The following is a 27,815-nucleotide window of genomic DNA, read 5'->3' as shown; positions in this document are numbered from 1 at the left end:
GCAAAACATCCATTACAGCTGTTGTACATACTGGGAAATTATAATGGCCACTCAATGTGAATTACTTAAATAATTTTAATAGCACAGCTATTTAAAATCCAAGGGTCTATTGTGCCTAAGTTCATTTTAATGTAACAATCAAATATAAAACATTATCTCTATGAGAATGAGCTCACCTTTCACCTCCACCACATTGAGACAGACAAAAACAATAAAAGCAGTATTCATTTTCATTTTGTTTTTGATCTTGTATAATCTATCAAAAGTCCGGGCGGATGATATTATGAATAATGGGATTCCAGCAACTCTATTTTTATACTGCGAAGGTCTGGCCACTGAGGTGATTGTCACTGTTTTGTTTCATTAGAGCTTCCTTCATCTGTACCGAGAAATTGAACCCTTTAGGAGAAGCTCTGTCACAAGTCAATTGTTTTTAAATGCATTAGAGAAAACTTTATGTTTATAGTTTCAGAATAGACCTTTTTAGCAGGAATGATTCCTAATACTTCACAAAATCCACTCATTCATTCTGGTACACTTCAATTTTATTGACATGCTCATGATATGATATTTGTATACAGTGATGCTTTAAAAAGACTACATGCTCAGTTCAGGAAGCATCCACCAAGAAGACTGATAGGTCCTTTTAATATATCAGCTGCAGGACAAAAACAATAAAGCTCAAATACATTGGAGTTGCATAGAAGAAAGAATGTCATATGAGTGTGGATCAATATAAATATATGAGTATATGATAACAGAATGTTTACTTTGTGACAACTGAGACTTCAATATTCTGAAATTCTCAATGGCAGCATTTGTGTACTGCATTCAGCTGCTTAACAGGAAATATCTGTCGTAAATTTATGGATTAAGAGTACAATGCATTTATATATACACACACACACACACACACACACACACACACACACACACACACACACACACACACACACACAATTACCTACCAACTAAATACCTACACGGAAACTTAAGCACTTTGCATATAAGAAAAAAAAAAACCTTGCTCATTCACAATAACAGTTTACTAATTTCATTTCACTGCATACAATCAATTTAGTAACAACCACTTACTGACTGTCATTATATTTGACTGTATAGAGGGGCATAGTTTTTCTTCATTATCCAAACATCACATGGAGTTTTTTAATCCTTGCCATAGTTGACATTTGCTTGCACACTATAGGACTAAAGACATTATGTACAATGTATGTGTGACACAATTAACTGCTTAACATTTAACCGTCGAAAGTGACACACATCACCAAATAGTACTAAGTCTTGTCAATACACCAAATTGTTCATTTACTCCAGACATCTGAGTTGCTGAAGACGCAGAGGATTAACATTACTTTCAATTTTTAAAAGGAAAGCGCTGATCCCGATCTACATATGCGTCTATTTGTGCGAATCGTTCCTGATGCAGCTTCACCCACAACAGAAGTGGGTTTTTTATGCATCTTTGCAAACGGCCTTTCTTAATAATGTGCTTGTTGGCAAATTTCGCTGCTAAATGCGGCTAAAGTAAACATTACGGCTCATAATCCCACATCAGAGAGAGGCGGGGCGAGCAGAGCAAAGTATATTATAAACTTTTTTATTAAGACCCTAAAGAATTTTTGTGGAAAATGGACATCCGATGATTTTTATACCAGGATTCTTTTCATCTAACATGGTTTTTTATTCGACGAATACATAAGAATCTTCTACACTCGCGTCATAATTCTTGCTCTGAATTTTCTCTACTATCTTTAGCAGCTCTAAAACCTGACATTTATTCCCAGTCTCACTAATATTGAGAACATAAAACTGATTTCCACATTTTTTCACAAGTGCCTGGAGGTCATGGTGTTGGATGATGTTCTGCTTTTCTTGTTCGTCGGTAACAGTGAAAATGATCATGATCTTCTCTCTGCACTTTTCCTCAAAAATCATCTCCATTTCCTTTACTATGTTCCTCTCCTCTTCAGAAAATGGCTTTGCTGGTATGACCAGGAGGAAAGCGTAAAGTCCATGGGAAGCCAGACGGATACAGATTTGTATTTTTTGTTGTATTTCCTCTGTGGAGAGCTCAGAGCTGAACCAGTCAGGAGTGTTGATCACAGCCACCTGCCTCCCATCCACCACTCCATTATCTACTGTGATCTTCATCTGGGTGGCTGGAGAGGTATTGGCCTGACTCTCCTCTTGCCCTAATATCATGTGTTCAACTGCGGTCTTCTCATGCACAGATGTGCCCAGCAGGACAAGTATAATTGTTGATTCGACTTTCTCTGGTCTTTGATCTGTTTCACCTGTAAAAAGAATGAATTATTAAAGGCTCAAGCCAAAGTCATTACAAAACCAAAATGAAGAAATTAAGTTTGACCTTCACAACAACAACAAAAATAGAGTTCAACCATTTAGTAAATAAAAGGTTCATAAAGAATTTTGGTTTCTTCTTTTTATGTTTCATATATTATAAAAATGACAGAAAATCAATTTGAAAATCAATGCTATATTCAACCATACTCACAAGAAGATATATTGGGTATCCATGAGCCTAGTGTACCCTGTTGTGACAGAAGAAAAGAGTGATGCATAACATATTTGCTAACGGAACATAAATGCTGTATCAATTTAAGGGGAGACACTGCAGGCAAAAACACTGTTTTTTCATGCACCTTTCAAGTTTGAGATTTTGGGCTTTTTTTCCATAAAGAGTTTTTTCAGACTAGTGGAAGGAAAACACCCAAAAGACACCGTTAAATGTTTCTTTTATAGCACTTTATCTATTTGTGTCAATAGATTTCAATTACAACACATATTTTTAAGGCTGTTTTTTCTCCTACACTGAGCCATAAATCTCCACTTCAGTAGCACTTAAACACACCAAACTTTACATTTTTATTCTTGTCTATATCCTGAAAGTTTTCACAGAGGGATTTGTTCATGTATAAGTTGCTTTTTTATACATTTTCTTCCCTTGAAAATGTTTTTTCTGAATTATGGAGTGACAAAATGAGATACCTAAAATTCCTTCTGTAAAAACATTTGACTCTATGTCAAAAAATTTAACAAGAATTTTGAAACTGACTTTATCCAGTATTTAGATTTTTGTACTAGAAATGTATGCAAATTAGCGCATGTTTCTATAAATAATGCCTTATTTGCATATTAAAACATAACATTTTAAAAAACTTGTAATATAACAAATGTTTGCTATGATTAATGTAATCAATCAACTGAGTAAGTAAAATGATATCTATTAGTTGTTTTTTTAACCTATTCACCTGCAGTGTCTCGCCATAACAGAGATGCAGTTTACATTACCCAATTGGGCCATGGAAAAAAGCTTAACAGCCACTGCCAGTAGTTTTGTAGAGTTGAATATACCCAGATCTGTTCCAACACAGTGCAGAAAATGTCTCAATATGAACCTGGTTAGTCTCAATTATTGACCTATAATTTACTAGTATCAGTTTACTATTTCAAGTGCTTTTAATATTTTAGCTGTATTGACTACAGGCCAGTCCCCACAATGTCAAAGAATTCAGGTTTTTACTATCCTTGTGGGGACATTTGGATAAAAAAATAACACACAAACAAACTCTCACCTGACAGATAAAAGCTTAAATTATAATTAAAACAACAACAACAACAAAAATTCTGTAACACTATCTATGAAGATAGCATAACATTAACCTAATACTCTAAAGAGTGTTAGTTGGAAAGTTTAAGCTTAATGTCAATAGACTAAGGGGACCATTAAAATAAAAAATAAATGTAATATGATATAGTCAGTTATAAATTAAGTAGCTTTAATATGGCGTCCATTTTGTGTTATAAATAATCATTATCTTAAAAGTTATAAGCTCAAATACTCAAGTTTTATAATGTATTATAATTGTTGTTATGATTGATCTGGTTAATGTTTGGTTGTTGATGTTAAGGTTCAAAGCTAAACAATGTCAAAATTACAACAAAGTGCCCAGAATTCCTAGCAACACCCCTGGTCTAAGCTACTGTTGTACATAAACATAAAACAAAATTGAGGGAGAGAGCAGAAAGTATCATTAGAGAGTATTAACCTAATGTATTTATTACATTTAACTATGTAAAGCTATTAAAGCTATGCTCATGTGTTTAATGCACAGGAGGCTATCTCATCTCCATGAGACTGTTGTGACCATGTAACCTAAACCATACTTACCTTTGCATTTTCTGAATAATATGTATATTTTATCATGAAGAGTTGGATACCTGTGGCTGCAGCCATTTAAGGACTTTGAACAGAGCTTCACCATTCTTTACACACTTCAGGAGCCCCTCATCCTCGTTGAACAGACAGTCCACTGTGAGTGTATTCTCCCTGGTCACATAACTGCGGCTGTCTAGCAGAGTCTTCTCTGGGTCAAATGTGTGATGAAGCACCATGAAAACAGCTGGTTTAGTCTCTAAAATGGAGCAATCAAATAGTTATATGTAATCATTGTTGAAATGAGTACAATAACTTGAGATCATTAAATAATACCTGAGATAATACCAGCACAATACCTGAGAGAGCATTAAGTTGATTTAGTGCAACGTCAATGTCAGTTCCTACTCTTGAAACAATAATGCAGAAAACTAAAATGGCGTCACACTCCTCCACGGTGAACACCTGCTGACCTGATACTTGTTCAAGGACATTTCTTATGATGTCCTCTCTAGGTCTGAATGTCTTCCCAGGTGAAAGGATTAAAAAATATTTGTTTCCTTCAAGAGGAAGAAAACGATTGGTTAATGTAATATAACTTAATCATATATAGGCATAGCCATCTCATCTCAAAAGTCATCCATTTGTATCTATAATTTTTAATTATCTAATTAGAAACAGAGTCTTAAGAATAGAGCACTAAAGCTCTACACTTACCATTATCAGTATTCATAGGAGGTTGGTCTCTTTGTTCTCCGGGGAAGTTCACTTCAGTGAACTCCATTTTGGTTTAGTTCTGAAACTGTAATATTCTTGATCATCATTTTCATTATCTTTGTTTAGATCATGATTCCTCTAAACATGTATTAGTTAATGTTTGTTATATATTTCAATGTTTAATAGTCTAAGTCTTGGACAAGATGAAAACATTACAATATACTGAAAAATTATGCATGCGATTCAATTACAGTCAAGCCCGAAATTATTCATACCCTTCTCAATAATCAATAGAAAAGCCTTTATTGGCTATTACAGCAATCAAACGCAGCAATCTTCCTATAATTGCTGACCAGTTTTTGCATGTCTCCACTGGTATTTTTGCCCATTCATCTTTAGCGATGAGCTCCAACTCTTTCAGGTTGGAGGGTCTCCTTGCCATCACTCTGATCTTTAGCTCCCTCCACAGATTATCAATTGGATTTAAGTCAGGACTCTGGCTGGGCCACTGCAAACCATTTCTTCACCACTTTTGCTGTGTGTTTTGGGTCGTTGTCGTGCTGAAATGTTCACTGGTGCCCAAGGCCAAGTTTCTCAGCAGACTGCCTGTTGTTGTTGAGAATTTCGATGTATTGCTCCTTTTTCATGGTGCCGTTTACTGTGATTAGATTCCCTGGTCCACTGGCTGAAAAACACCCCCAAAACATTAGGTTCGCACCACCATGTTTGACAGTGGGGATGGTGTTCTTAGGGTTGAAGACTTCTCCTTTTTTACGCCAAATAAAGGCTACATCATTGTGGCCAAACAATTCAAATTTTGTTTCATCTGACCTTAAAACAGAAGACCAGAAGTCTTCTTCTTTGTCCAGATGAGCATTTGCAAAGGCCAAGTGGGCTTTTGTGTGCCTTATCTGGAGAAGTGGTGTCCTTCTTGGTCTGCGTCCGTGGAACCCAGTGGTGTGCAGTGTCTGTTGGACTGTCTGCCTTGAGATGTTGCCACCAGCAGAACCCAGATATATCAGGATGGCTTTGGTGATCCTTGGATTCTTTTTTTACCTTTCTCACTATCCTCCTGGCCAGCACAGGTTTCACGTTTGGCTTCTGACCACGTCCTCTGAGATTTTTCCACTGGAACTTCAAAACATTTAGATATGGTCTTATAGCCCTTTCCTGGCTTTCCTGTCCTCAGTGAGCTCCTCTGTCTTAGCCATGACTGTCCACAAACCAACAGCAGAAAGATTCTGTTTTTCACCTGTTGAGTTGATTAAAACAGCTGTTCGCAGTGATTCAGGGTAATTAGGATGCTTTAGAACAGCTTGGACTATTTGGAATGGTATAGAACTTTGGATTTTCCCATAGACTGTGACAGTTTGCAAAGGGTATGAATAATTTTGGACATGCCACTTTTTGTTCAAATGTAAATAAAAGATGCCTCTTGTACATCGTCTTATTATCTTTTGAGAATAGTCAATTCCGGTCCCAAAAAAAAAAAAAAACTAGGTTAAATAAAAGTAACTTTAAGTCAGAATTTGCCAGGGGTGTGAATAAATTTGGGCTTGACTGTATGTGACGTCATTGAAAATACGTCAGTTTATGGAAAATGTCCACTAGATGTCGCTGTAATAACATATCGCCTTTTCTACGGTCCAAATATCAAAACAAAACACAAGTGCTAATGTAGTGCAGAAAGACATGTTTGTATTAAGCTGTAGGCATGATGTTTCAACGAAACTGTGTCATCTGATGTCAACATATGTGTGCATGTAACTAAGGATAGATAGCCTTATTAAAAGAATACTATTTAGGTATGATAGCCTACATTAATGAATAAATAGCCTACACCACAGTTTACAACCAGACGTGTACTTATTCGAATAGGCTTAAGTCTAAGTCCGGTGATACACGGGGCCACTTGTTTTGAGTAATGATGCTTGGGCTCTTTGCCATTAAGAATGGGTAACAAATTATCCAAATCTGGAGAATTTAGATCAGTCGTGGGCCCTGTATCTCACCTGGCTTCCTGTTGACAGCAACATTTGCCAAAGTTGCCCGGCAGCATTGCTCAAAAAGTTGCTCAGTGTATCATCAGCATAAAACACGACACAGTTTATGATAAATATATGGTTTGTGTTGCTCAGAATAAAATGAGAGGAACTGCTGCTACTCACCCGAGCTGCTCCCCTCTCTATTTTCTAACACAATAACAATCTTTCACTTTCATTTAAGAGTAGACTTTCACTTTCACCTTTCAGAGACTGGATAAAACAGAAAAAAATGCAGTAGGCTATATAAAAATACAATAAAAGTACACAGTAAGAAATAGTTCATAATGTCAGCTCTGCAAAGCAGGAATGTCGCGCTGCAAACGAGTGTAAACTCTGGCATAGTCATCACATACGGTGCTGAACTTCTGTTGTTATGAATGTGATTGAATGACCTCTTCTCCATGTCCCAGTGTTATCGTTAACGGTACGTTTGTAACGATTCTGGTTCAACATTTCTATCAGCATTTTGATCACCTAATCTTTGATCTTCGTATTAGCACTTCTATTTTGTGTCTGATGATGATATTTGGACAATATTTGGCAATATTTTATTATAGTTTAGCGACATCTAGTGGACATTTGCTTTTATTTAAAGGAAAAACACATTCACTTCTGTGTTTATATTTCATTGAGACCCTTTATTTTCTCCATATTTGCAGGAAATCCACTAAAACATCAGTAAGTAAGGTTTTTTAAGCTATATAAATAAAACCTTTTTTTTACAGTGACTGGTGTTTGCCCTGATGGTACGCTATTAAATATTAAGTATTGTCCCGTATCAGAATATAATGCACTTTGATTGTGTTTAAGTGTTGTTGGGATTTTGTAGACTAGTCTGACTCCTTATTTTCTTAGACCAAAGACAATAAACGAGACATACACACTCACAGTCGAGTCACTGTATTGTGTTATTTATATATCCACATCAGTGAGTGATGTTACAAGGATAATACAATGAACTTACTGTACTTCAAAAGATCAAGAAAAATTCTCAGTTCTCAGTTTATGAGAGGGTGACCACTTTGTTATGGCTCTCTTGCAGGACATAGATGTGATTTTGCAGGACAACGAGGGACATGCAAAGGTGATAAGTTTACAACTATTATACAATTTAAATATTAATTCACATTAGCCTATTTGGCACTACAACATGTTTTAAATCACCAGTAAGGTTTATTAATTGTGACCGACACGTAATTCACCCAAGTTCGATGGATAAAGTGTAATTTACTCCATGGGACCTATTCAGTCTGCTAAATATAAAGAACTAAGTAACAGGCTATAGGTAAAAAAAAAAAAAAAAAAAAAATGCATTTTATACTAAAATTGATTTCATTAAGTAGCAACCAGGTTATTTACCTTTATTAGGCTATACAAACATTAAATGTATTTTACCAGATTCATCTTGAACTTGTATTTTATTTATTTATTTATTTGATGTGGCAAGTTTGATCAGGATGTTTCTATCCAGTATGTGTTCAGAAGAAGTTCTGGCTGTTGTAGCTCTATTTAACATTTTTTGATTCCTTTGCTCATGAATGCGTTGGTTGGTTATTTTCACGCTGTAAAAAAATAAATAAATAAATAAATAAATAACCAATTGTTTCACAAGATAAGACCCTTCTTCCTCGGCTGGGATCATTTAGAGCCATTTAAAGCTGCATTTAAACTGCGTTTTGGAAGTTTAAACTTGGCCACCATAGAAGTCCACTATATAGAGAAAAATCCTGAAATGTTTTCTTTATGACTGAAGAAAGAAAGACATGAACATCTTGGATGACAAGGGGGTGAGTGCATTATCTGTAAATTTTTGTTCTGGAAGTGAACTACTCCTTTAAGTGTAACTTGCAGAGTGGATTTCTTAGTGCTGAAACAACACACTTTTGCATAGTGATTTAACTTTCCATACGCTCTGCATTCTTTTCCTTTTGCAGAACAAACACCTTGATGTGGTTATTTTTTCCTCCACAATTTCTACACTGCGTGTTAGACGTCTGTCTGCTGGTGGTTTTGAATTCACTCTGCTGCTTATTATTGTGATGCGACGCATTGACAGCACCTGCTGCATTTTGTTCAATTCCCATTGCTTGTTGTTCAGCGACTTCTAGTGTTCTGCCATGATCTAGCAAAGCCTCTAAAGTCAAGTCTAGTTCTTTTCTACGCAGCCTGGAAGAAGTGCTGCATTGTATCAACTGTGCCTCTATTTCTCTTGCAAGTATTCTTAGTCTAGTTTTGGTAAGTGTCCAGTTTTTCTCCAGGTTGCTGTTTCTTTCTACCATTGCCAGTTTCTTGTAGTTCTTGGCTACAGGAAACTTTTTAAACTGCTGTAAGCCTGTATACATTTATACTACTGAGTTCCTAACAAACTGGGGTGTTTCTGTGTCAAAGGCTGGATGATTTGCATTAATCATTACTGATTGCTTGGCTATGGCTTTTTATGCTGGCTGTGTGCACTAACTCAGGCACAGGCAGGCTTTCTTCAAACACTTAAAACGTGCTAAGATCACGTTTATATACTTGTCGCCAGTGTAATCATATTATCTTTCACATACATGCTTGTAGAAACGCTAGCAGACAGGAATACTGGAACACTAACAAACTTTTAATTTTGCTCCATCACTTGTGGTTGCATACAATCACATGTATTATATGAGAGGGATGTTGCATCCTATGTCGCCACAGGTCAGACCAAATACATTGCAAGCTGGTCACCCTAGTTTATGACCCCTTTAAATTAGGCATGTAAAGTGGAAAGCTAAGTGAAAAAGCTAATTATCCAACAGAACAAAACCCCACAAAGACATTAATGAGCATTATTGCAGTCAAGACAGGAAGAGAATATCTCATTTTTTTAGTAAAGAGAGAAGTTTTAATACACAGAATGACATCACCAAAACAAGTCACAATGATACAGCAGGAAGTACATGATAGTCAGAGAGGAAGTCAGATTTTTTTTTCTTTTTGTCCCCAAGCCCAAAAATATCAGTACACAAACAACTGTGTTTACAGCACTACAGGAGAAAAGAGAGCATCTGCACCATGTCTAAAGATTTATCCTGATAAACTACTACAGTAACAGATTACAGAGTGTGTAGTTATAGTTAATGTTTGAGCCCCACTTCATACCAAACAATGCAAAAAGATACAGTAAACAAATGACAGATGAGTGTTTTTTTGTTTGTTTTTTTCTTGAAGATCTTTTGTTTGTTTTGCTTTTTCATAAAGGATGGTTTTAAAAAGGCACCATGGAAGGTGAAGAATCATCTGGAGACACTTATGGTTCTAGAATATTCAGAACCACGTTATACATACATATATAAAAGAGTCATCAAATGGTTTGTCTGTTTGTGCAGTTATCGAATATCACAATACTTGCAGAGATCACTGTAATGTAATTTTGCTATCATACATTGAATTCTTCCATCATACCATATATATTTGGTTCTCAAAAATGTAAATGTTCAGGTGTGATATTCTGTTTCTCTTCAAATGAAAGCTTTGAATGAGAAACTCCAGCTTCAGCTTCCCTCTTTTCAACATAACTTTGGCTTTCTGAAAAATTACACTGTACCTTACAAGACATTTTTTAACTCAAAGGAAGTCACCCAAAAGTGGAAATTGCCATCATCATTATCATCATCATCATCATCATCATCATCATCATCATCATCATCATCATCATCATCATCATCATCATTATCATCATAATCATAATCATAATCATTATCATCATAATCATCATGTCTCTTTAAACCTATACGACATTTTATCTTGGACAAAGTATAAATTCTGAAGAATGTTCATGCTACTCTTTTCATTAAATTTTTTTTTTAGCTCCAAATCAGCACCATAAAAGTGGTTTATATGACTTGTAATAGCTTTGTTGGAGAAAAAAAAGTCACTATTCACTGATAATTTAGCCTGCTTATTCAAATGTAATGTCACAACTGGTTATAACACAAATGACATCCAATGACATAAAACCTTGGAGCCTTTCCAGGCGAATGACATTAAACAGTTGCTGCAGAGAGTTAATAAGGACTTTTGGTCAGTTCATCATGCAGACAAAGCAATGATATGGCTTTAAAAGACTTGGAATATGATGCACAAATTGAATGGACCATCTTTTTTTTCTTTTTGTTATTTGAGAAAAAGTCATACCTAATTAGGTAATTTTAGTGAATACTGTAGTCACACTTTAAGGTCCAATTCTCACTATTAATTTATTATTAAACTGTTAATTTGCTGCGTATTAATAATTAAGTGATCTAAAAAACGGTCATGCAGAATAAGGCTTTAATATGTGCTTTATAAGTACTAAAAAGCAGCCAAATATGCTAGTAATATGCATGTTAGTTTATAGTGAGAATTGGTCCTTAAAATAAAGAGTTACTGGGTTGTTTTTGAAAACTAAAGGACCTTGTTATATGGCTTTTGGTCCTTCCTCTCAATTCAGAGCCATTTGACATGTAACATTATGTCTATGTTTTTAAAAACATTGCAACAATGTAAAAACATAGATGTTGGTGTCTTAGTAGGTTGTACACATTATTTACAGTGATACAGAGATATGGATATTTATGTGGGTGCTATTTTAAACGTAATGGCTTTAAAACACACTAAACCTTTGCACAGAGAGAGAGAGCGAAAAAGAGAAGGAGAAAGAGAGTGTTACAAAAAGAGAATAAAAATTGTTAAAGGGAGAATTCGCCCAAAAATAAAAATGTGATGTTTAGCTGCTTACCCCAGGGCATCCACGATGTAGGTGACTTTGTTTCTTCAGTAGAACAAAAACAAAGATCTTTTACTTAAACCGTTGAATATTTTTTACATAAACCGTTTGTGTCTTAACACCTCAGTGTATCGTCACGAGCCACAGGGTTTAATTTGGTTTTGTCTGAGTATGTTTTTTGACTCTCAGTTCTTTGGATCCTATTGACTGCCATTATATGACTGACAGACTGCAACAGTTTGAGTTTAAAATCTTCGTTTGTGTTCTACTGAAGAAACAAAGTCACCTACATCTTGGAGCTCTGGGGGTAAGCAGATAAACATCACATTTTCATTTTTTGGTAACTATCCCTTTAATGGTGCAACAAGTTTTTTTTCTTTTTTTTTTCTTGTCATTTTTGTACAAGTCAGACTAGCACATCGCTGTAAAAACGACTATTTGCTGCTTGGAATTCATAAGACCAAGCTTTTTAAAAAAGGTAATATGAAAAAGTCAAAATTATTGGTTTAAAAAAATTATGGTTGGATGTTTGAAGAGCAAAACTGACCTGCTGTGTGTTAACATTAATGTTTCTCAAATTTCTCATATATATATATAAAATGAATTTCAACAGCAGACCACGTGTACAAATTTAGGCATGTGTTGTTATAATACAAACCGCAGCATATGCCCCGCATATACCACTTTCATCAGTCACTACAAATCTATTATCAAAACACAGAAAATGGATGTAACAAATTCTCAAGCAGCAAATAGTGCACTGACCACTGCTGTAAAGCCTTGAGGTCTAAAGCCTGATGGCCAAGGGGCAGCAGAGGTGATGCATGCATTCACCCTGGTCTATAGGGCGGTGATGTTGACGTTTTCAAGACAGATAGCACCAGAGATACCTCTGTGACTGGCATGTTGATAAGACATATGGAAAGTGGAAAGAGCCTACATGGACTCCCCCTGTGAATCATCATCTTCCAGAGACAGAGGCAAGTATAAATCCTAGAGGTGGAGACAGGGCAGGGTAAGACAAGGTGACAAAGACAAATTTGAGTTATGTCTACACAATAATTAAGAGTATGGCTGTGTTTGGAATGGAATACTAGCATGCTGCTTACACCAGCTACGTTTTTGTCAGATCGGATATCAGTCAGACGGAACCGATACAAATCTAATGTGTGTTATGGTTGTTGCTGTTCAAAACAGCTCGAGAAAGTAATATAGAAGGACAAAAAACATTTTCTGGTGCATGATACTTCATTGGAAATTAAGGTTAAAGGCATAGTTCACTGAAAAATGAAAATTTGATGTTTATCTGCTTACCCCCAAGTCATGCAAGATGTAGGTGACTTTGTTTCTTCAGTAGAACACAAACGAAGGTTTTTAACTCAAACCGTTGCAGTCTGTTAGTCATATAATGGCAGTGAATGGGCACCAAACTTTTTAAAGTAAAAAAAACATGTACAGACAAATTCTAATTACACCCTGCGGCTTGTGACGATACATTGATGTCCTTAGACACAAAACGATTGTTTTTTGCGAGAAACTGAACAGTATTTATATAATTTTTTACCTTTGATACACAGCCATGTCCAACTGTCCTGAACGCGCGCTCAGCATCCGGTGTGTTACATGTGTATGCGCTCTGGCGTAGTATACGCAAACGCCGAAAGGGGAAATCGGTGAAAGGTCAACAGTCCCAGATGAGTTTGCGCAAGCAAACATAATCTTTTAGCTTTAAATCGGTTTGAACAATCAGGATAAGTGCAACTAATTACCATTTTGAATAGCCGCTATACCCACAATCTCTGTGCACTGTGTAAACAATGAGCGTCGTATACATGCGACAGAACGCTTCCGGCGTTTCCGTATTATATGCCAGAGCGCGTACACATGTAACGCATCGGATGCTGAGCTCGTGCTCAGGACAGCTGGACATTGCTGTGTATCAAAGCTAAAAAATGATACAAATACTGTTCAGTTTCTCGCAAAAAAACGATCATTTCGTGTCTTAGGACATCAGTGTATCGTCACAAGCTGCAGGGTGTAATTTGGATTTGTCTGTGCATGTTTTTTTTTTACTTTCAAGGTTTGGTGCCCATTCACTGCCATTATATGACTAACAGACTGCAACGGTTTGAGTTAAAAATCTTCATTTGTGTTCTACTGAAGAAACAAAGTCACCTACAGTCAAGCCCGAAATTATTCATACCCCTGGGCCCTCATTTATCAATGGTGCGTACGGACAGATTTGTGCGTAGTGAGTGCGTAAGAACAATTTCACGCAAAGTGTGGGATTCACCAAGTTGTACTTATGCGTAGAAATGTGTGTAAATATAAGCACACCTCTGAGCATGCTTACGCAGATAATCTAGTGGTAGAATAGCGACACTACACATAAAAAGCGTTTAAGATCACATTAAGCTTTAAGCAATCCACATACGTCCTGTGTTTCCTTTAAAACACTCAATTTATAATTTGTCTAGTTTTAAACACGATGCTTAATTGGTGTGAAACCCTATAAAAGACAGATGTGAAATATATTTGTCTCAGTGCAATGGCTTATCTTGCGTTATTGGAAGACTTGGCAAACAATGCGCTCCGCAGAGAGCGCGTTTTCCAAGATCGCGCTGATCTGCTTGGCGAAAGCACAGAGTGGCTTCTAAGTATTATTGCAGTGAGGAAAAAACACAATCACGTATTTCTTAAAGGGAAGTGTTGTCAACCATATATGGTTAATTGGAGGCGTTTCCGAATGCTAATGACCATGAATGTGAACGAGCATGGTACTTACGCACATGTGGTATTTATCAACAATGATTGCTTACTCATGTGCGTAAGAACTGCGTGCGCACGTTTGATAAATGCGGATTTTCTTGTACTTAGGCACATTCTAAATTTCATTCGTTGGACAAAATATAGAACCTTTTCTACGCACTGTTGATAAATGAGGGCCCTGGTATGTCAAATTCTGACTTAAAGTTACTTTTATTCAACCAGCAAGGTTTTTTGACTGGAAATGACACAGGCTTCTCCCAACAGATAATAAGACGATGTACAAGAGGCATCGTTGTGGAAAAAAATATTTCTCAGCTTTTTTTTTTTTTCATTTGAACAAAAAGTGGCATGTCCAAAATTATTCATACTCTTCTCAATAATCAATAGAAAAGCCTTGTTGGCTATTACAGCAATCAAATGCTTCCTATAATTGCTGACCAGCTTTTTGCATGTCTCCACTGGTATTTTTGCCCATTCATCTTTAGCGATGAACAGTGGTTGACAGTGGGGATGGTGTTCTTAGGGTTGAAGGCTTCTCCTTTTTCATGCCAAATGAAGGCTACATCATTGTGGCTAAACAATTAAATTTTTGTTTCGTCTGACCATAAAACAGAAGATCAGAAGTCTTCTTCTTTGTCCAGATGAGCATTTGCAAAGGCCAAGCTTTTGTGTGCCTTATCTGGAGAAGTGGTGTCCTCCTTGGTCTTCGTCCGTGGAACCCAGCGGTGTGCAATGTCCATTGGACTGTCAGCCTTGAGATGTTGCCACCAGCAGAGCCCAGATTCATCAGAATGGCCTTGGTGGTGATCCTTGGATTCTTTTTCACCTCTCTCACTATCCTCCTGGCCAGCACAGGTGTCACTTTGGGCTTCAGACCACGTCCTCTGAGATCACAGTGCGGAACGTCTTGTATTTTTTAATAATACTTTGCACTGTAGCCACTGGAGCTTCAAAACATTTAGATATGGTCTTATAGCCCTTTCCTGAATTGTGAGCAGCCACAATGCACAGCCGCAGGTCCTCAGTGAGCTCCTTTGTCTTATCCATGACTGTCCACAAACCAACAGCAGAGAGCTTCTGTTTTTCACCTGTTGAGTTGATTAAAACAGCTGTTCCCAATGAATCAGGCTAATTAGGATGCTTTAGAACAGTGTTTCTCAACTCCAGTCCTCGGGACCCACTGCTCTGCACATTTTGTATGTTTCTGAGTCTGACACACTCAGTTCAGTTCATGAATCTTTCTACTAATGAGCTGATGATCAAAATCAGGTGCCTTAAATGAGGAAGACATACAAAATGTGCAGAGCAGTGGGTCCCGAGGACTGGAGTTGAGAAACACTGCTTTAGAACAGCTTGGACTATTTGGAATGGTATAGAACTTTGGATTTTCCTATAGACTATGACCGTTTGCAAAGGGTATGAATAATTTTGGACATGCCACTTTTTGTTCAAATGTAAATAAAAGCTGAGAAATATTTTTTTTCCACAATGGGAGAATGGGAGAAGCCTGTGTCATTTCCGGTAAAAAAAAACCTTGCTGGTTGAATAAAAGAAAATTTAAGTCAGAATTTGCCAGGGGTATGAATATTTTCAGACTTGACTGTACATCTTGGATGCCCTGGGGGTAAGCAGATAAACATCAAATTTTCATTTTTGGGTGAACTATCCCTTTAAGTTGAATGTATTGCATTATGGAATAGAGTATTACTGCATTAACTGCAAAAAATAGCCAAAAATAGTATGGTAACATGCAATTCCAAACATTCAAAAAAGAACAATAGAGGAATGGTGGTTTAGGTGGTTAACCTACATAGATACAAGAACTGACAGAACATTACCTTCTGTTTGCGACTGTTGCCAGGGCTAGTCGGGGTTGAGATGGGAGACTGCTTAGAAATGGGAGTAGAGAGCTGACTACTGGAGCCTGTTCCGTTAGCTAGAGAGAGAAAGAAAAAGTGCAAATTTGAAAGAGAGGGATAGATGGAGAGCCACAGACGGAAATATTAAGGTAAATGAAAAGACAAATTGTGGGGTTAGGCAGTGCTTCCTCTGTGTAATCATGTTGTCAACTGTCGTCTAGCCAGCTGCCTGCTAGTGTGTGTATCTGTATGCTGGAACTCATTTACACATCTCTCTATGAATAGTGCAGGTTGCTATGATACACCAGAGTTGTGTTTATATGTGAGAGTTGTGTGATCGTGTGAACTCAAGTACTAAAGGCTGTTTCAAAACAGAGGCAATGCAAAAAAAAAAAAAAAAAAAAAAAAAAAAAGTAAGGACCAGGTGCCAGGCCTTAAAACCGTTCCAGCTAATGAATAAATAAAACAAAAAGAATGTCTCTAAAAGTGCTGATCTTAGCTTTTCTTGTGCTAATTGAATGCGCAGCTGGTCCAGATTTTTTTCTAGATTAGCCTTGCTATGTATTCACTATCTGTTACACTTAAAAAAAGTAAAAAGATTCAAAATAGGTCCATAAAGGGTTTTACAGCCAGATGTCACACAAGAGCCCTTTAAAAGGGAAGATCCTTGATCATTCCCTCAACGCATAGCTAAACACTGACATAGAGTTTAAAAACAGAATTATTATTGTGTACAAAAATGCATGGCAAATTATGGGAATACTGGAAATACTGCTCTAGGTGAATGAAAGTCTGGTTGTGCATTGCTTTAGAGCAGTGGTTCTCAATCCTGGTCCTGGGGGACCCCTGCTCTGCACATTTTGCATGTCTCCCTTATTTAACACACCTGATTGAGATCAGCTCATTAGAAGAGAGATCCATGAACTGAACTAACAAGCTGAAGATCTCAATCAGGTGTGTTAAATAAGAGAGACATGCAAAATGTGCAGAGCAGGGGTCCCCCAGGACCAGGATTGAGAACCACTGCTTTAGAGCACCGGTCTCAAACTCAATTCCTGGAGGGCCACAGCTCTGCACAGTTTAGTTCCAACCCTAATCAAACACACCTGATCCAGCTAATCAAGGTCTTCAGGATTATTAGAAACTTCCAAGCAGGTGTGAGTTGAAGCTGGTTGGAGCTAAACTTTGCAGAGCTGCGGCCCTCCAGGAATTGAGTTTGAGACCTCTGCTTTAGAGTTTGGACTTACACTGCTAACTGATAAAAAAGAGGGTTTTTGATAAGAGGTTTTCCTGGCTGAGATAAAAATGCTGTTATATATTTAAGGGGAGACACTGCAGGCAAAAACCCTGTCAAGTTTGAGATTTTGGCCTTTTTGGTGTTTCATAAAGTGTTTTTTCAGACTAGTGGAAAGAAAACATCCAAAAGACACTGTTAAGTGTTTCATCTATAACACTTTATCTATTTGTGTCAATAGATTTCAATTACAATACATATTTTTAAAGGCCATTTTCTCAAAATGAGTTTTTTCTTCTACACTGAGCCATTAATCTTTACTTCAGTAACATAACACACACCAAACTTTACATTATATTTTTATTCCTGACTATATCCTGAAGGTTTTTACAGAGGGATTTGTTCATATTTGCTTGATTTTATATAACATTTTATTCTCCAAAAAAACTGTAAAAAAATAAATAAATCTGTTTTCTGCCTGTTCTAAGTATTTTCTGAATGATGGAGTGACAAAATGAGATTCTCAAAATTCCTTCTGTAAAAACATTTGACTCTAATATGTAAAAAATAAATAAATAAATAATTAAACAAGAATTTTGAAACTGACTTTATCCAGTGTTTAGATTTTTGTACTAGAAATTTCATTAAATAATGCCTCATTTGCATATTAAAACAACATTTTAGAAAACTTTTAATACAAAAATGTTTGCAATTATCAGTGTAAGCAATCAACTAAGTACGGTGATAACTATTAGTTATTTTTTTTACCCTATTCACCTGCAGTGTCTCGCCTTAAAAAATGTATCAGATACATAATGTTATATCCTAACAGCAATCGCTTTAAACCCTTCTTAAAAGTAAATAACAGTGAAAAATACAACCAAAAGGATGTTGTAAAGACAGGAATGGAAGTTAAACAAAAAATATCCAAATGTAAAATGCTGACAATGTCTTTGTTCATTTATTTCCAAAAGAAAGCAGTGCAATACAAAACATACAAGATGGACTTTAAAACAAGTGGGTGGGGGATGGGGGACATACAGACATACAGAATCATAAAAAGGAATAGATTTTAAAAAGCATTAGTCCAGCCACCAGTGAGTGTGCAGTCATACAGTCATACAGATATTCTATTTTGAAGCACACAGGCCATGCAAGAAAAGTTAGCATGCACAAATGAACTATTCCTACAACAAAATTGAAAACTGATTCGTTAAAATCATACTTTGTTCTGTTCTGCTTTTAGTTAATCTAGACTGTGTATACCTCCTAATAATTATTCAATTTGATTTTTAAAAAAATGAGCAAATATACACATTTAAAATGTACATTTTTATACATCCAGAAAACATAAACATGTTGATGACAAAACCTGTATGCAGGGGCATGTAAAGGTTTTTTATTTTTTATTTAATTTCTAGACTTACTCAGACTAGTGCAAATATTACATTTTGTTTTGTTTGGTGAAATTAGTTGTGCAGAAATTGCACTTCAAATTCAAACTGTAAATGATTTAAAACGATGTTAGAATTCTGCTACCACAAGATGGCAGTCAAGTCATGATACTGCTGACTGTTAATTGAAAGGTCAAAGAGGGCATATTAAAGGTTTATTTTTTCCCTGGGAAGATCCTTACTGTAACAGAGCATCTGCTTACATCAAATTCAAAATTGTGTGATAGGCGTCTTTTCTCTTTCTCATCCTTTCCACCCCTTCTTTCTCTTTCTTTCTGTCTTCAGTGGATAAAAAAGTCATGATGTTTGTGCATATTTTCTTTTTGTGCATAGGAGTGTGTATGTTTTGATGGCCTTTTTGATTTGTCTTTCGTAAGAAGCTTTCAAGCAAAGAATCTAAAATTTGAATAAGTTCAGAGGAGTGTTCTGACATTTTCTAAAGATTTATGATCCTGGAATATACTCATCCCTGGAATAATTGCTGGAAATGCATATTTAGAGGCATTAAAGGAGTAGTAATACTTTTCAATCTCAACACAGAGTACACTCACAGCTAGACAAGACAAGCATTTGAGGTTAAAAAGTATATAAATTGTAATTTTTTTTATAAAATAACCAACCGTTTCGCTAGATAAGACAATTCTTTCCTTGGATGTGATCATTTAGAGCCATTTGAAGCTGCATTTTGAAAGCTCAAACTCTGGGGCACCATAGAAGTCCATTATATGGAGAGAAATCCTGAAAAGTTTTTTCTCAAAAAACATAATTTCCTTACGACTGAAGAAAGAAAGACATGGACCTCTTGGATGACAAGGCGGTGAGTACATTATCTATACATTTTTGTTCTGAAAGTGAGCTACTCCTTTAAGTCCAGTTGCTTTGACCTTTAAAAATGCCTTTTCAGTAAGCTAAAACTTCAGTATGTTAATTTTAGAGCACTCTTTAAAGTTGTATTAGACTATGATGACAAATATTAAGTCATTTATGTGCTGTTGTTGTTTTTTTTACCCCCTAACTAAACATGTTGTGAAAACAATCAAGAAATTATTAAATTAAAAATAATACATGTGACCCAAAATGCAGTGTGCAGACTTGCTTTTGTATGTAGTTGATTAATTGCTGCAGTGGGTCTTTAAGGTTTAAAATCTGCTTATTTACTCGATTGCAATATATTATGTATTAAAGTCATTTTGACGGTATTAACCATTTATGCACACAGAACGTTTATTGCACAGGCTGATGCAAGAACACACAAAAAGCAATTGCGAGATTAGAGACCAGAATAACAAAAATCAAGTTGTGACAAAGTGCTAAAAATCTCATAAAAACATGAAACAACAGATCATTCATATTCATGCATAATTTAACTGTGTTAACAAAATATAAATGAGAAGCAGTTTAGAATAAAATAAAGTGTATTATTAGTAGAAAGCCTGTCAAACATCCATGCAAGAAATTGTGGTGCTTTAGCCATTATGTGGAAATAACTAGTTAGTAAAGCTTCATTATATAGTTAAAGATGTGTTGAGCTGACATGAATCACATAATTATTGGCTCACTGGAATCAGCCGGAGACTTGCTGCGTCGCACTGGACCGGGACTCTTAGTAGAGCCCCTCTGTCCTTTGGGGGCCTTCATCACTCGACACTCTACAGCAAGAGTAAAAGAGACAAATTATAAATAAATGTATGCCTTTAAGAGTATGAAGAAAAAGACATCCTTAAAGAATAACACTTTAGAATAGGGAACACTATTCACTATTAACTATGACTTTTTTCTCAATAAATTCCTAATTAGCTGCTTATTAATAGTTAAGGTAGTTGTTAAGTTTAGGTATTTAGCAGATTTCTAATTCAGCTCATTGCAAAGGTTCCACCAGCTGTGGGCACTCATGCAATGTAATTAATGGCGTACATCAATAATAATTACAATTCCTGTTAAAATCATTTGGAGATTTGTAAAAAGTGCATGAAATGACTGAATTAAAATTTTAATGACATTAACCAATGATCCATTAACCATTATATAATGTTTGTTATATCATTTAATAATGAAGCTTTTGATCATTGTAAACCATCTGTCATAATCATTGAAGTTGAAGTTTAATGACATTTGTAAGCATTTTAATTTACGTGAAAAAGTAATCTGTTAATCATTAGGTAGTGTTTAATAAGTACATTAATAAACATTAATAAGCAAATTATTTCTTATTTATAGATATGTAAATACACAACTAACAATTTTTAAGTGTTATATATTTGTTAATTTTTTAATGAAAGTTTTTTTTTATTATTAAAAGGTATGACCTACCGTTTTCATCCAGGGAGAAGTCATCCTGTGCATAGCGGAATTTTTCTGGTCCACAGGCAATGAAAACATCGTCGTCACCAAAGAAATCTTGCAAGCAAGTCACCTGAAATAAAATCAAATAAACAAACAGAGACATCAAAAACTGTGATTTATGGACTAGTATTTTTCATAGCAGAGGAAAGAAGGTCTTATCTAGCGAAAAGATGGGTTATTTTCTAAAAACATTTACAACTTATATACTTTTTAATCTCAAAAGCTCGTCTTGCCGAGCTAGACAAGACAAGCTGTTGAGGTTAAAAATGATATAAATTGTAATTTTTTTTTTTAAAATAACCCATCGTTTTGCTAGATAAGACCCTTCTTTCCTCGGCTTTAGTTTAGAGCCATTTGAAGCTGCATTTTGGAAGTTCAAACTCGGGCGCACTATAAAAGTCCATTATATGGAGAGAAATCCTGAAATGTTTTACTCAAACATAATTTCCTTACGACTGAAGAAAGAAAGACATGAATATCTTGGATGACAAGGGGGTGAGTACATTATCAGTAAATTTTTGTTCTGAAAGTGAACTACTCCTTTAAGGTCATTTGTATGTACAACAAAATGTGGGTTAAAGGAGAAGTCCGGTGTGATATTGACCTAAAGTGTATTGAATCATGATACCGAGTGTGAACGTACCTTGCATATCTCATCTCGGTTTGTGTCCTGCTGTCCGAAATCTGGGGTCAGTTAGCCGATGCTCACAACAGGTTGTCAATGAGGGTGAAAAGGGCATCGGAGTAGCCATGTAAATAAATCACTGTTTTATGCCATTTACGAAGTACAAAGTAGCGATAAGTCGAGTGACGAGCAGGAAGGAACTTATCAGGTTATCAACTTATCAGGTTGTAGTTTCCTTCCTGCTCGTCACTCGACTTATCGTGACTAAATTCAAGATGGCGGCGGCCGGTAAATTTCTTGCAGGTACTGTCTGTATAAATCTTCTTGTAAATAAACTACCGGTGCTTTTTCTGAGTTCTCAATGTCTCGTTTTAAATGTCAGGGCCCTTGGAAGTCTACCGATGAAATGTGGAGCTACTTTGTACCTGGTAAATGGCATAAAACAGTGATTTATTTACATGGCTACTCTGATGCCCCATTCACCCTCATTGACAACCTGTTGTGAGCATCGGCTAACTGACCCCAGATTTCGGAGTTCAGTGGACAAGACGAGATGAGATATGCAAGGTATGTTCACACTCGGTATAATGATTCAATACACTTTAGGTCAATATCACACCGGACTTATTGCGATATATTGATTTAAAAAATCAAAACACAGCCCAGCATTTTTTGGTAAACATGTAACCAAGCCCGCTGGGTCAAAACAATCTAGTGCTGAGCTCATCCCTTTTTGAACTAGCTACACCAATTGCCAAAATACTCAAATTGGGCTGTTTATAACACATGATTTTAACATGTATCTCTATCTTATATTGACAGTTTAAATAAGGCTAACACGCAGACACATTTGTACATTTTGGACATTGCTGGAGACTGCTATTTGACATTCTTTGCTAAAATTGGGTCACCACCAGCCAAGTAAAGAGTCCCACCCCAGTCTATCACTCCAGTCTAACACACACACACACACACACACACAGTGATATATGACAAAGCTAATCTATGCTGACCTTGCTGTGAACAGCTGGGCAGCAGGGTGTGTGTCTGCATACTTGGATGTGTGTTGGGTGTGTGCGTATGTGTTCATATTTTGGGGACAATTTGTGCCCAGAAGTAAACTAAATCTGACAAAATCTCCATTTGAGGAGAGTTGTACAAAGGCCTATTCAAAGGCTGAGTTGATCTGATCATTTGGCTGATTCTAGCAACTCATTGTATAAAACATTTAAAGGTGCCATAGAACGCATTGATACAAAATTTTAAACTGTTCTCTTGATATCTACATAGAAGGTATATGACATAGGAAAGGACAAAAATTCTCCAGAAACGGTTTTACAGGTCCTTTTACAACCGTAGGATTTGTCCCAATGAAATGGTCTGTTATTATTTGGAAGGTTCATGAATAAAAATTGATGAGCTCTGCTCTGATTGGCTGTTTCACAGAGCGGCTCATTTCAGTAGCTGGCACATGAAGGAAAATATATATTTAATCACGGAGCCAGAGCCGCTATTAATATGTGGGTCATTGAAACCGCCGTTTTGAATGCACAATCATTTTACTTTCACTTTTGAGATTTGCGATTGCCGAGCTCTGTGTAACATTACACTACAGCGGCAGTTCTTACCACATATTTTACAAGTTTAGATGCTTGTTAGTGATGCTCAGGATCTGTAAATCATTCGCCATCGACCACACAGTCATCTCTTCTTACTCTGTTTATGTGATAAGTGAAATCTTATATACTGCAATGTAACAAGCTACCGCTTGCAAGAAGCTAACCTTTTGCCTTTAGTGGCTCGCTTTATTTTATTAGAACGCCTTTTTTGTTTTCCTTGCCTTTCTATGTACAGACTCCAACCCATTCCTGCACTTAACATCCCCTGTACAACCCGGAACATAACATTTATTTCCGTGATCTGCCATTTTCGCTATTGTCCTCGCTTTGTTTTTTTTTTCACAATAGCCTAGCTGCAGAACCTCTGATGATTGGGCGATGCAAATGTTGGGGGCGTGACTATTAATGATCGCGACTATAACGTCATAGTCGGTGTTATGTTAGGATTGAGCTATTTTTCAGTGGTCTTTTGCAAACACCAGATTTATATAAGAAGGAAGTAACGATGGTGTTTGAGACTCACGGTATGTCATATGCATTACAGAACTGTTATTATTCAACTATGCCAAGGTAAATACAGTTTTCCAATTTATGGCACCTTTAAATAGCTCCCATCTGTTCTGGGTATTCAAAATTAAAATAGGTTTGCTAATTATCAATAATAAGTAAAATAAATCAATAAAATAAAAACAAATGATAACTTGTTCATCTTTCTGTACTTGAAGCCAAAAGGTAGGAGTCTGTGTATCAAAAAAAAAAAAATACTGCCTTATCCATGTGACATTTACTTACAGATTCTGATAATTATACAAACTGACATTCAAAAGCAGACAATCTGCCTGTCAATCGTGTCAGTCGAGTCTCCTGCACCTGCTGCCCCCCACTCCCCTTCCTGTGTTGTGCTGATTATATACCAAAACTGGGAAACCTCAAGAGGCAAGTGTGTGTGTGTGTGTGTGTGTCAGAACTGCTCATAAAAATGGGCTATTAAAGAAAGCCTCACGGGACACATAATCTGCAAATTATTCTGAGACACATCCAGTCAAGTACAACATATAATTTCAGGTTTATGCAAACTTTTTGCTTAATGTCAGACCCCCACAAGAGATTAAATGACCTCAGGGTCAAAGATGTCAAAGGGCAGGGGTACGCTGAAGTGCGTGATGAAACCATGGAAACAGTGATGTTCCCAAAGAACAATGCTGGGGCATAATGCACATATAAATATACAGAATAAAATGCCCAATGCATTACAAATACATTTGCAACAGTGGTGTCAAAAGTATTCACATTCATTACTCAAGCAGAAGTATAGATATTAGGGTTTAAAAAGACTTCTGTAGAAGTTGAAGAATCAACTCAAGCTTTTTACTCAAGTAAAAGTACTGGTTTCAAAACTACTTAAAGTATAAAAGTAAAAGTAATGTAAGGGAAAAAAATGCCATTAAGGACAAAAGCTTAGGCCGCACCACAGGGGCCTATTGTGCACTACCAAACCCCCTCAAAAAACATTTTTCTAAAGACCATAATGACTATAATGTTATATTAAAATGTTAATGTTAAAAAATTTGGGATGCACTAGGCTACCTGTTTCAGCCGCATATATGCCGGCAAATAAAGCATTGTAGCACAATGCAAAGACATTAAAGAACCATATATATGTACTACTGACAATGGTGTCAAAAGTATTCACATTCATTATTCATGCAGAAGTATAGATATTAGGGTATTAGGGTTTAAAAAGACTTCTGTAGAAGTTGAAGTATCAACTCAAGCTTTTTACTCAAGTAAAAGTGTAAAAGTACTGGTTTCAAAACTACTTAAAGTATAAAAGTAAAAGTAATGTAAGAGAAAAAAATGCCATTAAGGACAAAAGCTTAGGCCGCACCACAGGGGCCAATTGTGCACTACCCCACCTCCTCAAAAAAAAAAAAAAAAATTCTAAAGACTATAATGACTATAATGTTATATTAAAATGTTAATGTTGAAAAACTTGGGATGCACTAGGCTATCTGTCTCAGCCGCATATATATATATATATATATATATATATATATATATATATATATATATATATATATATATACATATAACACATTTTATTACAATGCAATGTGAAAATGTAAGGAGTAGAAGTAAAAAGTCGGCTGAAAAATAATTACTCCAGTAAAGTATAGATACCCAAAATTTCTACTTAAGGTAACAAAGTATTTGTACTTCGTTGCTTGACACTCCTGATTTGCAAGTATTTGTTTTGTAATCAAACACCAACTTTTACAGAGCAGCTGTTTATATGTATGTATGCATTTATTTATTTAAACCAGATTACTTGTTTACTTGAAGTACCCCCAGTGATGTTCTAACTACTAAGTAGAATAAATTACATTACATTTAATGACTTATTTTGCATATAAGATCAATGTTATACTTAGATTTTCTTTTTTTAACAAATGTTATTCTGTAAATCAATGATGAAATCAATTTTAATTTCAAAACTTCTTTTAATTTTTATGGCAAGCTGACTTTTTGGCATTGGTTGGCATCTGACAATACAGTGTGAATTGCTGTTAAAGAAAGATAGCAGCTTTTCAAACAATAATTCACATAAAGAGCTGTGGGATTGCTCTGGTAGTCAGTGTTAGATAAGTGGGTCAGTGTTTAATGTCGTGAAGGAGGAGGTCTTTAGTAAAGATACTCTGAGCCATGATTTCTGTCCTTTTTGTTTATGCATGTGTGTGGTTTTAGTGTGTAACTGTGTGCATCAACACTGTAACTGGAAGCTAAGATTCAGGGTGTGTTTATATGTATGTCTGACCCTCATCTGTCACCTCATGTATCCTCTTATCAAGACACTACTAACATAGCGAATGTGACAAACTGAACTCTACAGGTCACACTGAGTAACAGGAAGAACATGAAGCATGTGAGACTGTGTGTGTGTGTGTGTGTGTGTGCCTGCTTTGCTAGAAGTGATGGAAATTAATTAAGAAGAGTAAGTAGGTCTTGTGGTGACCCTCCCTAGATCAATCAAACAATCAAATGGCCTGATTTCAGTCCGTAACCACATTAAAAAAAAAAAAAAAAAAAAAACACTTGTGGTCATAATTTTGAAGAAATATGTATATTGCTATTGTCTATTGTATTTTATTGATTGATTGGTTTATTTATGATTTATTAAAAGGTTTAACAACCAGAAAGTGAAAAAAAAAAAAAAATGACCTTGAGACCTGTTTGCTGAAAATAATTTAAGAAATGTTATTTATTTTTAGTTAGTACTAATAATAGCACTATTAATCAAGTCCATAAATCACATAAAAATTATTTTTACAAGGTTTAAATAAATTAATTAATAAATGAAAGATGAAAGACTGTCTATTGTCTATTGTATACTTTCCCTGTTAAATGAGTAAATAAGAATGTCTGGTTAATGAGGATAAAGGCACATTGTGCTCACATTACTTTGATCATTCAGCCACTGACCACACTGTCCTTTTGAACATTCACTTACATGATGTGTCTCTGTTTGGTAAAGGGGTTGGGTTCAAAAAAAAAAAAAAAAAGAATTGTTTGAGTGTGGCAAGCAAATCTTTGCATGCTGGTTAGTTTTTCACTATTGCGCTGTTCCTGTCTCTTGCATGTATGTATGTATTTATTTATTTTAGTGCTGTCAAATGATGAAAATATAACTAATTAATTACATTTATTTTCCCAGAAATTAATCATGATTAGTCATGATCAATCCCACCTAACATTAAAGTTTTAAAATATACTTTTATATAGCAATAATTTCACATTCAATCTTCAAATTAATGTAGAAACAACATAAAGACAGTATTTATTTTTAATGTAGGACTGGACAATAATTCCATATATATATATATATATATATATATATATATATATATATATATATATATATATATATATATATCGTGATTTGTGATATTTCAGTATACATTACATTAACTATTTAAATGAGTTTCTTAAATGCCTATTAAAATATCAAAAGCTTGTGCTGTGTAGCAAAAACAAAAGCATGAAAAAATAAGACACGTCCTCGTTACTCCTCTGGGAGCGCTATTTGTTTTGGGGAAAGGGCGGTGATTGTCTGTGTGCTTGCATTTGCTGCTATTCATTTTGCAAAGGACATGATTTCCAGAAAAAAAAAAAACACTCGTACATGTAGTCACCCCCAGGAATCTCACTAATTTATGTCTGCC

At 35.7% G+C, this 27,815-nt stretch overlaps 2 protein-coding genes across 2 annotated transcripts in view; both read right to left on the bottom strand.

Annotated features, from left to right (window-relative positions):
• Positions 1-952: 952 nt before the first annotated feature.
• LOC141335579 (GTPase IMAP family member 8-like) lies at positions 953-7,229 on the bottom strand. Its single transcript, XM_073841085.1, has 7 exons — positions 7,084-7,229; positions 4,916-5,000; positions 4,558-4,758; positions 4,264-4,457; positions 3,334-3,402; positions 2,537-2,573; positions 953-2,315 (listed from the first exon to the last, which is right to left on the bottom strand). Exons 2-7 carry the CDS (start codon positions 4,980-4,982, stop codon positions 1,702-1,704), a joined length of 1,182 nt encoding a protein of 393 aa, XP_073697186.1. The 5' UTR covers positions 4,983-5,000; positions 7,084-7,229; the 3' UTR covers positions 953-1,701.
• Positions 7,230-9,803: 2,574 nt separating this feature from the next.
• The window catches only part of LOC141335655 (neuronal migration protein doublecortin-like), a 45,680-nt gene continuing 27,668 nt past the window's right edge, over positions 9,804-27,815 (bottom strand). Inside the window, exons 4-7 of the mRNA XM_073841184.1 lie at positions 21,319-21,421; positions 20,568-20,657; positions 16,300-16,397; positions 9,804-12,685 (exon numbers count right to left, since the gene is read on the bottom strand). Coding sequence (XP_073697285.1) covers positions 12,629-12,685; positions 16,300-16,397; positions 20,568-20,657; positions 21,319-21,421 — 348 coding nt within the window. The 3' untranslated portion in view covers positions 9,804-12,628. The remainder of the gene's footprint in view (positions 12,686-16,299; positions 16,398-20,567; positions 20,658-21,318; positions 21,422-27,815) is intronic.

The sequence above is a fragment of the Garra rufa genome, chromosome 5, assembly GCF_049309525.1.
Source record: "Garra rufa chromosome 5, GarRuf1.0, whole genome shotgun sequence".
Lineage (NCBI taxonomy): Eukaryota > Metazoa > Chordata > Actinopteri > Cypriniformes > Cyprinidae > Garra > Garra rufa.
The sequence above is the reverse complement of the archived record's forward strand: the minus strand, read 5'-3'. Positions and strand labels throughout refer to the sequence as shown.

Bases quoted from the DNA above. Each gene is read 5' to 3' on its own strand.
- LOC141335579 (XM_073841085.1), bottom strand. From the start codon at position 4,982: ATGGAGTTCACTGAAGTGAACTTCCCCGGAGAACAAAGAGACCAACCT. The intron at 4,759-4,915 runs GTAAGTGTAGAG...TTCCTCTTGAAG, and splicing joins TCCTATGAATACTGATAATG to GAAACAAATATTTTTTAATC. The intron at 3,403-4,263 runs GTATCCAACTCT...GTGTTGGAACAG, and splicing joins TTAAATGGCTGCAGCCACAG to ATCTGGGTATATTCAACTCT.